Source organism: Myotis yumanensis, unplaced genomic scaffold (genome assembly GCF_028538775.1).
Source record: "Myotis yumanensis isolate MYYU_CA2020_CCGP unplaced genomic scaffold, mMyoYum1.0.hap1 SCAF_4, whole genome shotgun sequence".
Classification (NCBI taxonomy): Eukaryota; Metazoa; Chordata; class Mammalia; order Chiroptera; family Vespertilionidae; genus Myotis; species Myotis yumanensis.
Genome location: NW_027223755.1, coordinates 87,096,365 through 87,110,087, shown reverse-complemented (window position 1 = coordinate 87,110,087; position 13,723 = coordinate 87,096,365). Strand labels below are relative to the sequence as shown.

The following is a 13,723-nucleotide window of genomic DNA, read 5'->3' as shown; positions in this document are numbered from 1 at the left end:
GCCAAGACACCCAGGACAGGAGGTCACTGTGATGCCCCCACCCCACCCGCCCTGCCCAGTGAAGGGAAGAGGGGTCTGAGCAGGGCAGAGGCTCTGATGAGATGCAATGCCCACCGTGACTCGCCATCCTTGTCCAGTTTCTTCACCTCCTTGATGACCTCCACTGCCTCCCAACAGACCCCAGCATGCCCCAGGGAAGGAGTCAGGCTCAGCAGGAGACAGGCAGCAGCCTCCTCGAGGCGAACTTTATTGGGGAGCGGGGTGGGGGACCTAGGCCTGCTGGGCTCGAAGCAGCGCTCGCACCTGGCTGATCTGCCAGTCGACGCTGGAGCGGGCGGTGCCACCCAGGGCAGAATACTGCTCCACGCTGTGCCCGTAGTCCCACACCTGGCTCACGTCGCCCGAGAACAGGTGGCTGGGGAAAGGAAGGAGATGGGCTAGCGCAGCCCAGCCACGCAGCCTCAGGGACCTGGGAGGCAGCAGAGGGAGGGGAGGGGGCCGCACCTGATGGTCTGTAGCTCCTGCAGCGACAGCTGGTTGAGGGCGACCCCCTTGGTCTCCGCCATGAACACTGCTTTCCCAGAGGCCTCGTGGGCCTGGCGGAATGGCATCTGCAGGTGCCGAGCAGAGGGCAGCACTGAAGCAGGCTTCCTGGCTCCTTGCCCTGCTGTGGGTACCTGTGCCACCCTAACCACCCCTACCCCTGGCCCTCCACCCCAGCCGCCCCACACTCACCCCTTTGCGGACCAGGTAGTAGGCGAGGTCAGTGGCCAGCATGTCAGGACTAAGAGCCTGCACCATGTTCTCACGGTGAATCTGGGGATGTGGGTGGGGAAGTGGTGAGTCTTGGGGCCCTGGGGACCCCAGGCCTGAAGCTGCCAGCTCCAAGCTTACCCCTCAGCCAGTATGTCTCCTGCCCTGGGCATATCCACTCTTTCCCACCCTGTTTGCTCTCTCCGGCTCGAGCTGTCTTTTCATAATTATTGATAATTTTTAGGTGTGCTATAGGGGTTGCTGTTATGTTTCCAGAGTCCTTATCTTTAGTGCACAGCAGAATCACCTGCAGGATTTATTACAAATACAGACCGCCAGGCCCCACCTCTGGAGTCGGATCCAGTGTTACTGGAATGAGGCCCAGAATTGCACTCTCTCAAGTTCCCAGGTGATGCAGACACTGCTGGTCCCAGAACCACTGCTTTAGACACATCCTGAACTAGTTAGGATTGAAATGATACGCAGATGGGGATCTGGTTCAAATAAGGGGGTGGGGTGAAGATAGCTGCCAAATCAAGAATGGCCATGAGGTGGTTATTGCTAAAGCCGGGTGTTGGTACACAGGGGTTCATACACATGTTCCCAACCGTTGCATAATGGAATTTCCCATAATAAAAAGAAATCTGGTCAGGCCAGGTGATGGGACTCCTTGAGTCTAACTACTTCCATAGTTTTGCCCCTCAAAGGCAGGACCAAACACATGCCCCCTCCCCCTGCCCCAGGGCTTCTGGACCACCCACCCTAGCCTCCTCTCATGATCACCCTCTGCCCATCCCAGAGTTTAGGGACCGGGAGAGAAGATGCGTGTCTTACCTGCAACGTAGAGATGACGCCAGTGGCCACCTGGAGGACGGCACCCATGGTGTCTGACACTTCAAACACGGCTTCCTTGTCCTCCTGAGAGGGAGGCACGTGGCAGGAGGTGAGGGCTCAGCAGCCCCGTCCCTCACGGAGGCGTCCCCACTGCTTTCCACTGGGACCACTCAGCACCCCCTACACCCCACACCGAGGGAGAGGAGAGAGCTCTCAGGGTGGTCAGGGTCTGGGAGCACGGGATGGAGCGTGGCAATTCTGTGGGGCCCCTGCCTGGAAGTGCCAGGGCGCTGCGAACCGGTACGTGGCGTATATGCAGAGGGGCCCCTCCCCCACCGCCCGCAGCCTCACACCTGTAAGTCCTTGTTGTAGGTGCTCGGAAGTCCCTTGAGGGTCATCAGGAGCCCAGCACACTGAGGGCAGAGTGAGGGTCAGGAGGCGGGACCTTGGAGCCCGCCCTGGAAGCTTCCCCAGGACACCCCCCCCCCCCCCCCCCCCCCCCCGGGTCAGCCAGAGGCTTTGCCCTGCTCCCTGCCCGTCTCACCCGTCCAAACACTCGGCCCGCCTTGCTCCGGATCAGCTCCAGGCTGTCTGGGTTTTTCTTCTGGGGCATCAGGCTGCTTCCAGTGCTAGGGACAGAGATGCTGGGGCTGAAGGGGCTCCTCTGCCCCAGGCTGCTCTGCTGGCTGGGGCGGAGAGGAAGGAAGGCATGTGGGGGCGCAGAGCGGGGCAGGGCAGCGCGTGGCCTTACCTGTAGGCATCGGAGAGCTGCACAAAGCTGAATTCCTTGGTGCCGTAGAGGATGAGATCCTCAGCCATCCTGCTGAGATGGGTCATGCACAGCGAGGCCCAGAACAGGAACTCGGCTTGTGGGAGGGGAGGGAAGGCAGGCTCTCGGGTCACCAGGCCTCCCTTGCTCTCCACCCGCCTGGAGAAGCTTCAGGTGGACCATATGGGAGGGGGCGGCAGCTGGAGAGGACGGGGTCTGGGGCACAGAGGCGGGGCACCGTGCAGGGGATGAGTGGGCTGGCCCCCAGGACTCACCCACAAAGTCTCGCTCACTGGTAGCATCCATGCTGTTGAGAGTGATGGCCCCAAATTTGAGTTCTGGACAAGGGGGAGAAGGGGAAGGCAATAGGGCTGGGCTAGTGGACAAGGATGGGCTTCCTCCACCCTAAACCAGGCTGCCCAGCCACCTCCCCGTGGCCCCCTTTCAGAGGGGAGGAGTAGGGAGGGACGGGAGGTGAGGAGGGCCTCTTGTACGGGTCCCAGAGGGAGGCAGGAGCCCTGAGTGTACCCAGGGCCATGCACCTCTGTCACAGGCCTTCTCTTGCCTCTCTAACTTCAGTGTCCGTAGGTAACAGGAGTCACCCAGACCCCTGCCCTCTCTCTGCAAGACCCCGGCAGAAGCTGATGGTGATCTCCTGAGGGTGGGCGGAGGGCTTACCTGTTCGGAGCAGCTCCCGGTCCACACCCAGAGGATTGCCTGCAATGGCCCCACTGCAGGGGCAGGGGATTCTGAGTGACCAGGGCTCCTGGAAAGCAGGCCCTGGCACATACACACCCAGAGTTGCGTCCTGGTTGCCAGGGCTACGGCCAGTCAGCTTGGTGCCTGACACTTGTCCCCGGGCAGGGAATGGCAGGCTGTGGGTAACTGGCTGGCTCTCAGGGGCTTCTCTGGAGAGCTCTGGCCCTGCCCTGACACACTTGCTAGCTTGGTTGTCCACACCCTGAGAGAACTGGGTGTCCCTGCAAGATCCCGCCTGCCTATGTAGGAAGAACTCTGGATGGGAAGGCCAGTCCCCTCGGTCCTTGCTGGCTCCTCCTCTTCTGTCAGTCCCCAATGGCCATGCTAACTATGTGGCAGCAGCCCTGTCCCCACCCTCGGAGCACTGGGACCTCACTCACCTCCCCAGGGGCAGGACATTGATCCGCTTCTGCACCTCCAGCAGCCTCTCAGAGTCTCTGGTCAGTGCCACGGCGTGGCTGTGGGAAGCCAGGGAACGGAAGGTCAGGGCAGCCAGGGGGCCTCCCCTCCATCATGGCCCCTCGATCACTGTCCCACTCACCTCAGGATCCAGTGGCTCCAGCGGATGGGCTGAGCCCTCTGCAGGTGTGTGTACCCTGGGAAGAGGATGTCCCGTTCCCTGTGGGGGAAGAGTAGGGGCAGGGTGCCTGAGGGCCTGCCGGCCTGGCCCCTCCAGAAAACAGCAGGGCAGGTCTACCGGGACCTCCCTGCACGAGGAGTCGAGTGACCTCCTGGGGATAAATCATTGTAAGGGAACAGACCCAAGACCAAGCGTGGATTAGACCCTCAGCTCGGGTCTTTGCTACTCACAGCACAGCGGGTACCACCTGGCAGTGGGAGCCATGTCTGTGAGTGAGAAGCTCCCCAGGAGCCCAGAGAGCCGGGGGCCCTTCAGAGTGGGCGGGACAGAGGCCGAGTGCTGTGGGCGCTGGTTCTGGTTTGTTTTTTTTAGTAAACATTACTGAGGTGATGACTCACATACAATCCTCTCATTTGAAGTGTACAACCATCACCACATCAATCTTAGAACCTTTCACTACCCCAAAAGAGAAGGCCAGCGCTCCTCAGCAGGCCCTCTTTACTCCTCCGGCCCCCAAGGGTGATGGTGCTTGTGCCCTGGTGTGCCCCCAGGTGATGCGGTCTGTGAAACAGAGGTCACAGGGAGTTGGGGAAAAGGAGGGGTCAACCCTGTCCCTGACACCAAATAGGGACTTCTCAGTAGCCAAGGCACAGAAGCCAAAGCTTGGGGATGAGGCCGGTGGGAGGCAGCCTTTGGCTCTGTCCTTTGCCAGCGTGCTGGGCAGAAATGGGGACGAGGGGCACAGGCAGCTGGGGAGCGGCTCTGTCTGCCCCAGGCACAGCCAGCCCCCTTCCTCGGGCTTCAGGGCATCTGCCCAGTGCTTTAGCTTCCTGCTTGTGAAGCCTCAAAGCGTGAGCTTGCCGCGTGAGCTTGCCCCGCCTGCCGTGGGGTAAAGCATACTGCAAGAAACACCCCACTCCTGCTGCTCTGCTCACTCAGTCCAGGAGCTCTGGGACCCCCTGCGCCCCAAGGCCTGGCTCCCCTACCCTCTTCACCCCTGCCTCCTAGGGCTGGTATTCAAGCTGCCTGTCTCAGGGGAGAAGAAGACCTGGCTGCCTTCATGCCCTTCTCTGCACCTAGGCGTCCCCAGGGGACTCACGCCTCTGCCCGGTCCACCATGGTTCTGATGAGCTCCCGGAGGAGGGCAGAGAGCGTCGAGCAGTTCTGCCGCATCCACAGCCTGAGATCTGTGACCACCTGTGGAGGGGAGGCGGCACTCAGGGAGACTGATGGGTGACTCCCCTGGGGAGCCAGGACAGCTGCTGAGCCCCAACGCTGCTGTCTGAGCTCCCCAAGTTTGCGCAGCACAGGGTGGAGGTGGAGGGGCTGGCGGCACCTGGTCGTTCCGACTTCGTCCTGTGTGCAGTTTCCCTGCAGTTTCACCAATGAGCTCCTAGGGGTGGAGGAGGCATGGGTCAGGGTCTGCTGCTCACGCCCAGTGGGGTCCACCCAGGTGGTCATGCTTCCTCCCTGCCCTGGAGTCCTCCCTCCCTGCCCCAGCGGCCCCGGGTCCCGCCCTAGTCTCTGCCCTCTCTGCCAAGGCCTTCTGTTCTGAAGTCCCGCCCAAACTCTGCCAATGACAAGTGAACAGACATTTGGTGCTTATGCTCAAAGTGGCCCAGGGCAAGTGGAGAGGGAAGGCGGGGGCAGGGGGTGGGAGAGAGAGGAGAGAGGATGGGTCATACCTTGAGACGCCGCTCATTGGCTGTGTGGATGTCCTCATCGTTGGGATTTAGTTTGAAGGTGCCCTGGGACCACTCCTCCGCCACCTGTAGTAGATGGCAGCCACCCAGGGGTCAGGCTGGCAGGCATGGGCAGCCAAGAGGGCCAAGCCCTGTTCCACCCTCACCCTGATCACTGACTGTCCCTGGATTGGAGCTGAGTCCTGGGAGTGGTGGGGGGGGGGGCGGGGGGCAGGGCTGTGCAGCCCCCACCCAAGGGAGCATCTCAGGCACTATGCACCTTTGCCCATGAGCCACGGGGCCACGGGGCATTCAGGATGAAGAGAGACAGCAAGCTCTGTACAGGGGTAAAGGGCACCTCTCTAGGTGCATAATCACCACAAAGGGACGTGAGAGGCTTAGGATGACACTGCAACCTGTGCTGGGGGATGTGATGGGAGCCCGAGGCCACAGGAAGGGGCCCTCGAAGGACCTTGGGGCATGAACAGTACCTTGTCCAGGCCGTGGAGTATCTTGTCCATCTCGGCCTTGGTGAGGAGCCCTGCCTTCTGCAGGCCCCGGCTATAGGCCTTGCTGCCTTGCACATCCACTTCCCACAGTTGCCGGTCGTAGGCGATGGACGCGTTGAACTTCTCCATGATGGGGTCCACTGCGCCCACAAACCGGCCGCCCCATAGCTTCCCGCTCTGGCCAGGAGAGCAGGAGCAATTAATCTCCCCGCCCTCCGCCAACCTCCAGGGCAGTGCCTCTCACAAAGGGCCCGCAGGAGGGTTATCAATGTGATGGCAGTGGCAGCCAGCGAGCGGGCAGGATTATTCTCACTGGACAGATAAGGAAACTGAGGCTCAGAGAGAGGCAGGCACTTGCCCAAGGAGTGAGTGTGGGAAGGTGGCTGGACAGTGAAGTTAGGGCTCTTTCCCACCACCTGACACTGCTCCAGGGAGATGGTGGCAGGGTACAAGGACCCCTGAGACCACAGCAGAACTTCTGCTATTGGCCAAGGTGGCATCCAGAGTTTGAATCAGCTCTGATGTACCAGTGATAATGATATAATCCTGGTAACGTCTCAGTTTACCGGCACTGTTCTAAATGCTGGGCACGTACTGACAGCGACGCTCTGAAGTGGGCACCAATCTATCCGGTACGGAGAGGGGGAAACTGAAGCCCAGAACAGTTATGTATCTTTTGCCCTCGCCGGGGGTGGCAGAGCCAGGACTGCCGTCCGGCAGTGTGAAGGCAGCCCGCGTACACTCTGAACCCATGTTCCGCCAGGACCTCTGCTGGCTCTGCTATTCTGAACGTCTGCTGCAAGGACAGGCAAGGAGGCACCGAGGGACCCATCAGGCTCAAGTTACCTGCATTTCCCTCCCATCGCTCGGGGCAGGACCGAAGGTCCCATCCCCAAAACTTCTTTGGAGAGCACCTCCGACACACCTGTTATCACTGGCCTTCTAGGAGGTCACTAGCTGCCCCTCTGCCCCCAGGAGCCAAGGGCAGAGAGATGGGATAGAGACATCTGTTTTGAAAGAGGGCATAGGCCAGGGCATGGGACAGATGGGGGAGGGGTGCAGAACACCTTTGAAGCAGTATGAGCACTCAGAGTGCCAAGGATTTGGAAGAGAGTGTGCCACGGTGGAGGTGTGGGTGGTACTTCTCTGGCATCTTTCCCCTGGAGTGGGGTTTAAATGGCCACTGGGGACATGTCCTCCTCTGTCCCTCTGTTAGCCACCTGACCATGACCACGTTATATAACCTCTCAAAGCCTCAGGATTGCCCCTCTATCGATTTGATAAAATTTGCCAAGTGCATACACAGCACAGTGCCTGCCACTCGATAAGGACTCAGTAAATTCTAGGTATTACTAAGGGAGCAGCCGAGGCCTGCGTGGGCCAGGGTGTGCCTTCGCTTGGTTCCTGTGTGCACCATGGGGCCTCCGCCACCCTCAGGCCCAGGCTGTGAGCTGACCCCTCAGTGCCCAGCAGCCTTGGCCACCCTGCAGCAGCTGCCTCCGCCCCCTCAGCCTTTTGAACTGGGCCTGCCCCTTATTCTCTCTGCCCCAGCAAACCTTGATCTCTATCAAAACATGGGGTCCCGCCCTAACCGGTTTGGCTCAGTGGATAGAGCGTCGGCCTGCGGACTGAAAGGTCCCAGGTTCGATTCCGGTCAAGGGCATGTACCTTGGTTGCGGGCACATCCCCAGTAGGAGATGTGCAGGAGGCAGCTGATGGATGTTTCTCTCTCACCGATGTTTCTAACTCTCTATCCCTCCCCCTTCCTCTCTGTAAAAAAAAATCCATAAAAAATATATATTAAAAAAATTAAAGAAGTAAAAAAAACCCATGGGGTCCCAGGCCTAACTATTGGGGCCAGAGGGCCAGGGCAAGCCAGTAAGGATGGGGAGCCAGCCTGCCCCTCAGCCAGAGGCACCACCTCTCCCAGCAGGTCCCTGGACTCCCTGCCTGGGTTGTTAGTAATAACAACTACTTAACAAGTGGGGCTGCCGCCAAACCAATTAGTGCAAACCCACAGGACAGCCTGGGGCAAGCAGAGGTCACCTGGCACCCTGGTCTCCTGAAAGCAGCCTTTTCTGCTTTGGGGCCAAGCTCCCACCCCACTGGCAGGCTTAAAAGGACCCCAGGAAAGTGTCAGAATGAGGTGCCACAGCCTGGGCACCGGGAAAGCCCAATGTGGTGGAGAGGGAACTGCTAAGGCAGCGAACATCTGGGCCAGAATGATCCCGTTAGGGCAAGGGGCAGGGGCACTGGGTTGGGCTGAGATGTTACTGTGAGTACACTCTGCCACCACTTACTGAGCACCTACTGTTACCTGGCCCTGTCTAGGCGCTCTATATGTGCTGTCGCACCCTCCTACGAGGGGGGCACTGTCACTCCTATTTTATAAACGAGAAGAGAGGTTCCGGGAGGTCCAGTGACTGTTCAGAAACCAAGTCTGTTGGGCTCCAAAGTCCAGGCCCTGCCCCCAGCCCTCCACCGGGACCTCGAGGCTGGCAGGGCAGGCATTCTTATCCCATTTATTCAGATGCACAAACAGGTCCAGAGGAGGAAGTGAGTTGCCAGCTAATGAGGGCCAGGAGGGACTGAAACGCAGACCGCCTGCTTCCCAGGTCCCAGGACATCAAGCAAACAGTCCCTTTTACCTGAAGGGTTCCAAGCAATGACCTCATAAATCTAGTACCTTACAGAGGGAGGCAGACGACTATCATTCCCCCCATTTGCCAGATAAATCAGCGGGGGCACAGGAAAGGAGCTGTGCCTCAGACTCCTGCCACTCTGGTCAGGAAGACAAGCCAGGAGTCCTCTGGCTCTAGGGCAGGGAGGAAGCTTCAGGGCACTGGGGCCATTGGGGCCACTGGGGCCACTGGGGCCGCAGGGCAAGGTCCCCTACTGCCTGGCTCTTTCCACCGCCTGTCATGTGGATTCTGCCACTCGGGGACACCTGCTTCGGCAGCAGGTGGGGTCAGGGCCGCCTTCCCGAGCAGTGTGCTTCGGTGGGTTTGCCACACAGACTCTGGGAAGGGGTGCGGGAGGGGCGCAGGTCTCTGCCAGGCTCTGGCAGGTGCCCGCTGCCTGGAGCCGGTCAGGACCATCACCAGGAGGGCGGCCAGCGGCCGGTGTGGCACCAGGAGATGCCGCGCGCAGGTCGCAGGGCGCCCCTCCCCCTCGCCCGGAGTCTGGCAGGACCCGCGTCCCCGAGGTGCCACTCACCTCCGATGCCATGTTGGGTGGTTCCTCGTCGTCCGGGAGCCTCGATCCTCCGGGTCTGGAAGACAAGACGCGACTGACGACCTCCTCGGCCCCGGGCGGGGTCCCCAGGGAGGAGCTGCCCCGGGCTCCCGCACAGCGCTTGGCGGAGCGCGGCACGTGGGGCGGCGGACGCGAGCAGCGCCTCGGTCCTGGGCGTCCCCGCTGCCGCCCGTCCCGCCCGCCCCGCCCCACGTCCGGCCGCCACGCACTCACCACCGCCTGGCCGCGCCGTCTGTCCCCCGCCTGCCAGCCCGCGGGGCTTTTCTGGCGGAGACGGCGTCAGCAGCAGCCGGGACCTGTCCCCGCCTCCTGGCGGCGGTGGCACCAATCCCCGAAGGACCGATGTGGGCGGGGCGGGGCGGCCCCAGGGTGTGGGCAGGGGTCGGTGCCTGCGCCGCGGAGGCGCTCCGGGCAGCAAGTCCTCCCGGCGCTGGGGACAGGAGCTGGGGGTCGAGGCGAAGACGCGGGCGGGGCCTGGTGGACGATACATATAATGTGAAACGGCCTGCCGATCATTTATTCATTCAACAAACACGTGCTGGGAACCTCCTGTGTGGCAGGTACAGAGTTAGACACGGAAGAAAGAGCATAAGAAATGACGCCTGCCTCCAGAAGCTTTAACAAAGCATGGGCAAAGGTGTGCGGAGGGCGGGGGCGTGTCGCCAGTCACAGGGAATATTTCCTTGGCATGATTAAATGATTATTCAACAAAAATAACGGGCTGGTGTCTAAGGGGTAGCCCGGGACTCCTACTCCTACTGGAAGGGCTTCTAGTGGAGATGTCTCCTGAGTCCGGTTTTGGAAGAGGAGAGGGAGTGAGCTCAGTGAAGATTAGGACATTCCCTGCAGAGGGAGCAGCCTGGGCAAAGGCCTGGAGGCCAACGAGAATGGCCCGTGTGGAGAACAGGAAACCATCAGAGTGGCTGTAATAAAGGGTCGGGGTTTGAGGGTGGGGGTGGGAGGAGAGAGGGGAAGGAAGGTGGGGCAAGATTGTGAAGGGCTTTGCATTCAAGGGAGAGAGTTTGGTGTTGGATGCCTTGTGGGTTGAAGGTTTTTAGCCCTCACTCAGGAGTGGACTTCCAGTAATGTATCGGGCTTTTTCGAGCTGCCTTAAATGCTCTTCCCTATGCCTGGATGTCCTTCCCTCACTGTGTGTCTTGCTACCTCCCATTCGTCCATCAGTGTTCTAGCCAGGCTTCATCGATGTCGGGGAGACTCTGGATGCTGGATCCAGGTGCTCCCCAGGGATCCTGAGACTAGGCACATCTGGCAGTCTTTCCCTGAACCCGAAGCGCTGTAGTTGTGGCTTCTGGGTCTTCTCCCCCACGCAGATGTGAGCTCCTTGGAAGCAAGGCCTCACCCATCTTACCTCTCTGACCCCAGTAGGCCAGGGGTCCTGAAAACTGAGAGAGCATGTGGCAAGTCCCTAGGATCTACCTGCTAGTGTCTGAGGCCTGACATCCCTTCCTGGGAGGCCAAATGTGAAAGCCAGTGGCACTCTGCAAAATGAGGTCACATTCCTGAATATCCATCAGCATACAGGAGCCAAACCCCTCGGCAAATGAATTGAGGCTGGAAAGGGAGTTGGGAAAAATGTTGGAGGGCAGGGCTGTAACCACAATACCTAACTTGGGCAACTCATCAGCTTCCAGATTCTGTACTAGAGACTTCACATGATTAATCTCATTTCATTTTCACAACAGTCCTGTTAACAGGTGAATAAACTAAAGCTGCAAGGGCTTCGGGCTTATAGGATGTGCCCATGGGCACCCAGTCAGTGGGGGACAGTCTGGCTGCCCACACTGTACCACATGACATAAGAGAGGCCATCATCTTAGGTTTGCTTGCTGCACATAGCAAATGTGGCCTGTGTGGAGGCCACTGCAGGGTTGGGAAAAGGAACTCAGGAGAAGGAGAAAGACAAGGAGGCAGCATAAAGGCTTGTGGATAAATACCCAGTCAATGGAGTCGGCAGCTAAGGCCCTGACAGTACACACTAAAGTGGACATGACCTTAATCCTGAAGAGATGTCCTTAGCATCCATAAAAGACTCATGAGCAGCCAAGTTCCCTCTGAAAAAGCTGAGACCCCTGAGCAAAACCTCTGGGAGGCTAAGAGAGGCTCAGGGAAGTGTAAGTGTCAGGGGCCAGTCTGTTACTAGAGCAGGGAAGAGGACAGGAGGGACAGGTCATCTCTAACCACCAGGAGGCCACCCTCTGCTGTCTGCAGTCCATAAAGAGATCAAAGAAAGGGCTCTGAGGAATGACATTCTTAGGCCTTGAAGAGACAACACTCAGCCCGTACAATAGCCTCACTGCTCCTGCTCTAAGTGGGAGGTTTAGGTGGACCCTAAGTTTGTTGCGGGAACATGACTGGAAGGAAGACTGGGCTGTGGGAAGCCATTGCAGGTGTCTCATTCTCTGGGACCTCTTTGATCACCATCAGACCCAGCTCCTTTTCAGACTGCCAGGATGAGGTTGCTGGGGTTTGAGGATTGGGGTGAGTCTATTCCAGTGATGGCGAACCTATGACACGCGTGTCAGAGGTGACACACGAACTCATTTTTTTGGTTGATTTTTCTTTGTTAAATGGCATTTAAATATATAAAATAAATATCAAAAATATACATCTTTGTTTTACTATGGTTGCAAATATAAAAAAATTTTTATATGTGACACAGTACCAGAGTTAAGTTAGGGTTTTTCAAAATGCTGACACGCCGAGCTCAAAAGGTTCGCCATCACCCAGGGAATTTCTAGTATTGTCTGAATCCTATAATGCAACAGACATGGTAGCAAGCCTTATTAAATGACAGGTACCCAATTTCATTGCCAGGAGACCCAGACTTTAAGAAAAGCTAAGGAAGTTTTTAAGCTGAAGGGAAATGACATCAAGTGGAAGCTTGAGTCTACAGAAGGAATAAAGAGCACCAGACAAGGCAACTATACATAGAAGACTTTTTAAAATCCTTAAAAAAATTTAAATACAAATAACTATTTAAAAATAATAATATATTGTTAGTTTTATAACAAGTGGAGAGGGATACCAATGGAATTATACTGTTGTAAGATTCTTACATTATACTAGTACATGAAGAGGTATAATTTTAATTCAGGGAACATTGGGATAAGTTAGGGATTCATATTGTAATCCTTAGAGCAACCACCAAAAAATGTGGATATAAAAACCCAATAGAGGAGATAAAATGGACTTTTAAAATATCCTCAATCCAAAAGAAGTCAGAAATAAATGACATAAGTACAGATAGAAAAAATAACAAGATGATAGACAAACAACTACAGTTCACCTTTGAACAATGTGGAAATTAGAGGCGTCCAACCCCACACAGCTGAAAATCCATGTATAACTTTTGACTCCCAAAAACTTAACTGCTATTGACTGGGAGCCTTACTGATAACATAAACAGCCAATTAACACTTATTTTGCATGTTATATGTCAGAATATTTAGAGAACATGCCACCCAACAACTGCAAAATAAATTATTGGTGCCCTTTGCAAGCAGCAGGTAATGATAATAATTTTGTATTTTAAAATGACCCATAAAAATAAATTACAGTATAAATATATACCATGGAATATAACTCAACAATAAAAATAAATGAACAATTTATACATGCCACAACTTGGCTGAATCTCCTGGAAATTTTATGCTTTGTGAAAAAAAAAAAAAAAAAAAAAAAAAAGCCGATCCCAAAGGAATACATCAATATTGATTCTACAAATACAACATTTTTGAAATGACAAAATTTTAGACATGGAGGACAGAATAGTGGTTGCCAGGGATTAGGGATGGGGGGGCAGTTATTATAAATAAACATTATGCACAAGTCTTTCTATGGACATATGCTTTCATTTCTCTTAGGTAAATACCTAGAAGTAGAATGGCTGGATCATATGTTTAATTTTTTTAGGACATTAACAAATAGTATTACAAAGTGGTACAATTTTACTTTTCCCACCAGAAGTCTATGAGTTCCGGTTCTGTCCATCCTAGTCAACACTTAGAATGGTCAGTCTTTTTAACTTATTCACTCTTATAGGTGCATAATGGCATCTCATTATCATTTTAATTTGCATTTCCCTAGTGACTAATGCTGAGCATTTTCCCATGTGGTTATTTGCCATCCATAAGCCTTTTTTAGTGAAGTGTCTGTTCAGATTTTTTGCCCTTTTTAAATTGGGTTGTTTGCTTATTGTTGGGTTTTAAGAATTCTTTTCAAAAAAAATATATATATATTTTTTAAAAAATATATATTTTATTGATTTTTTACAGAGAAGAAGGGAGAGGAATAGAGAGTTAGAAACATCGATGAGAGAGATTGACCAGCTGCCTCCTGCATGCCCCCCAAGTGGGGATGTGCCCGCAACCAAGGTACATGCCCTTGACTGGAATCGAACCTGGGACCCTTGAGTCCGCAGGCCGACGCTCTATCCACTGAGCCAAACCGTTTCGGCTAAAAATATATTTTTATTGATTTCAGAGAGAAAGGGAGAGGGAGAGAGAGAGATAGAAACATCAATGATGAGAGAGAATCATCGATTGGCCACTCCTGCATGCCT

The 13,723-nt window shown here is 55.6% G+C and overlaps 1 protein-coding gene across 2 annotated transcripts; it reads right to left on the bottom strand.

Annotated features, from left to right (window-relative positions):
* Positions 1 to 217: 217 nt before the first annotated feature.
* ASL (argininosuccinate lyase) lies at positions 218 to 9,422 on the bottom strand. Of its 2 annotated transcripts, XM_070412864.1 has the most exons (17): positions 9,355 to 9,422; positions 9,103 to 9,157; positions 5,869 to 6,063; positions 5,381 to 5,464; positions 5,032 to 5,088; positions 4,795 to 4,892; positions 3,657 to 3,734; positions 3,496 to 3,573; positions 3,035 to 3,087; positions 2,632 to 2,694; positions 2,339 to 2,453; positions 2,132 to 2,216; positions 1,941 to 2,000; positions 1,588 to 1,671; positions 736 to 816; positions 505 to 611; positions 218 to 415 (listed from the first exon to the last, which is right to left on the bottom strand). In XM_070412864.1, the coding sequence occupies exons 2-17, from the start codon at positions 9,112 to 9,114 to the stop codon at positions 271 to 273; spliced, it is 1,395 nt and encodes a 464-aa protein (XP_070268965.1). In that variant the 5' UTR covers positions 9,115 to 9,157; positions 9,355 to 9,422; the 3' UTR covers positions 218 to 270. The 2 variants fall into 2 exon arrangements, with proteins under 2 accessions (XP_070268965.1, XP_070268964.1); XM_070412863.1 differs by lacking the exon at positions 9,355 to 9,422 and having other exon boundaries at positions 9,103 to 9,244.
* Positions 9,423 to 13,723: the final 4,301 nt, after the last annotated feature.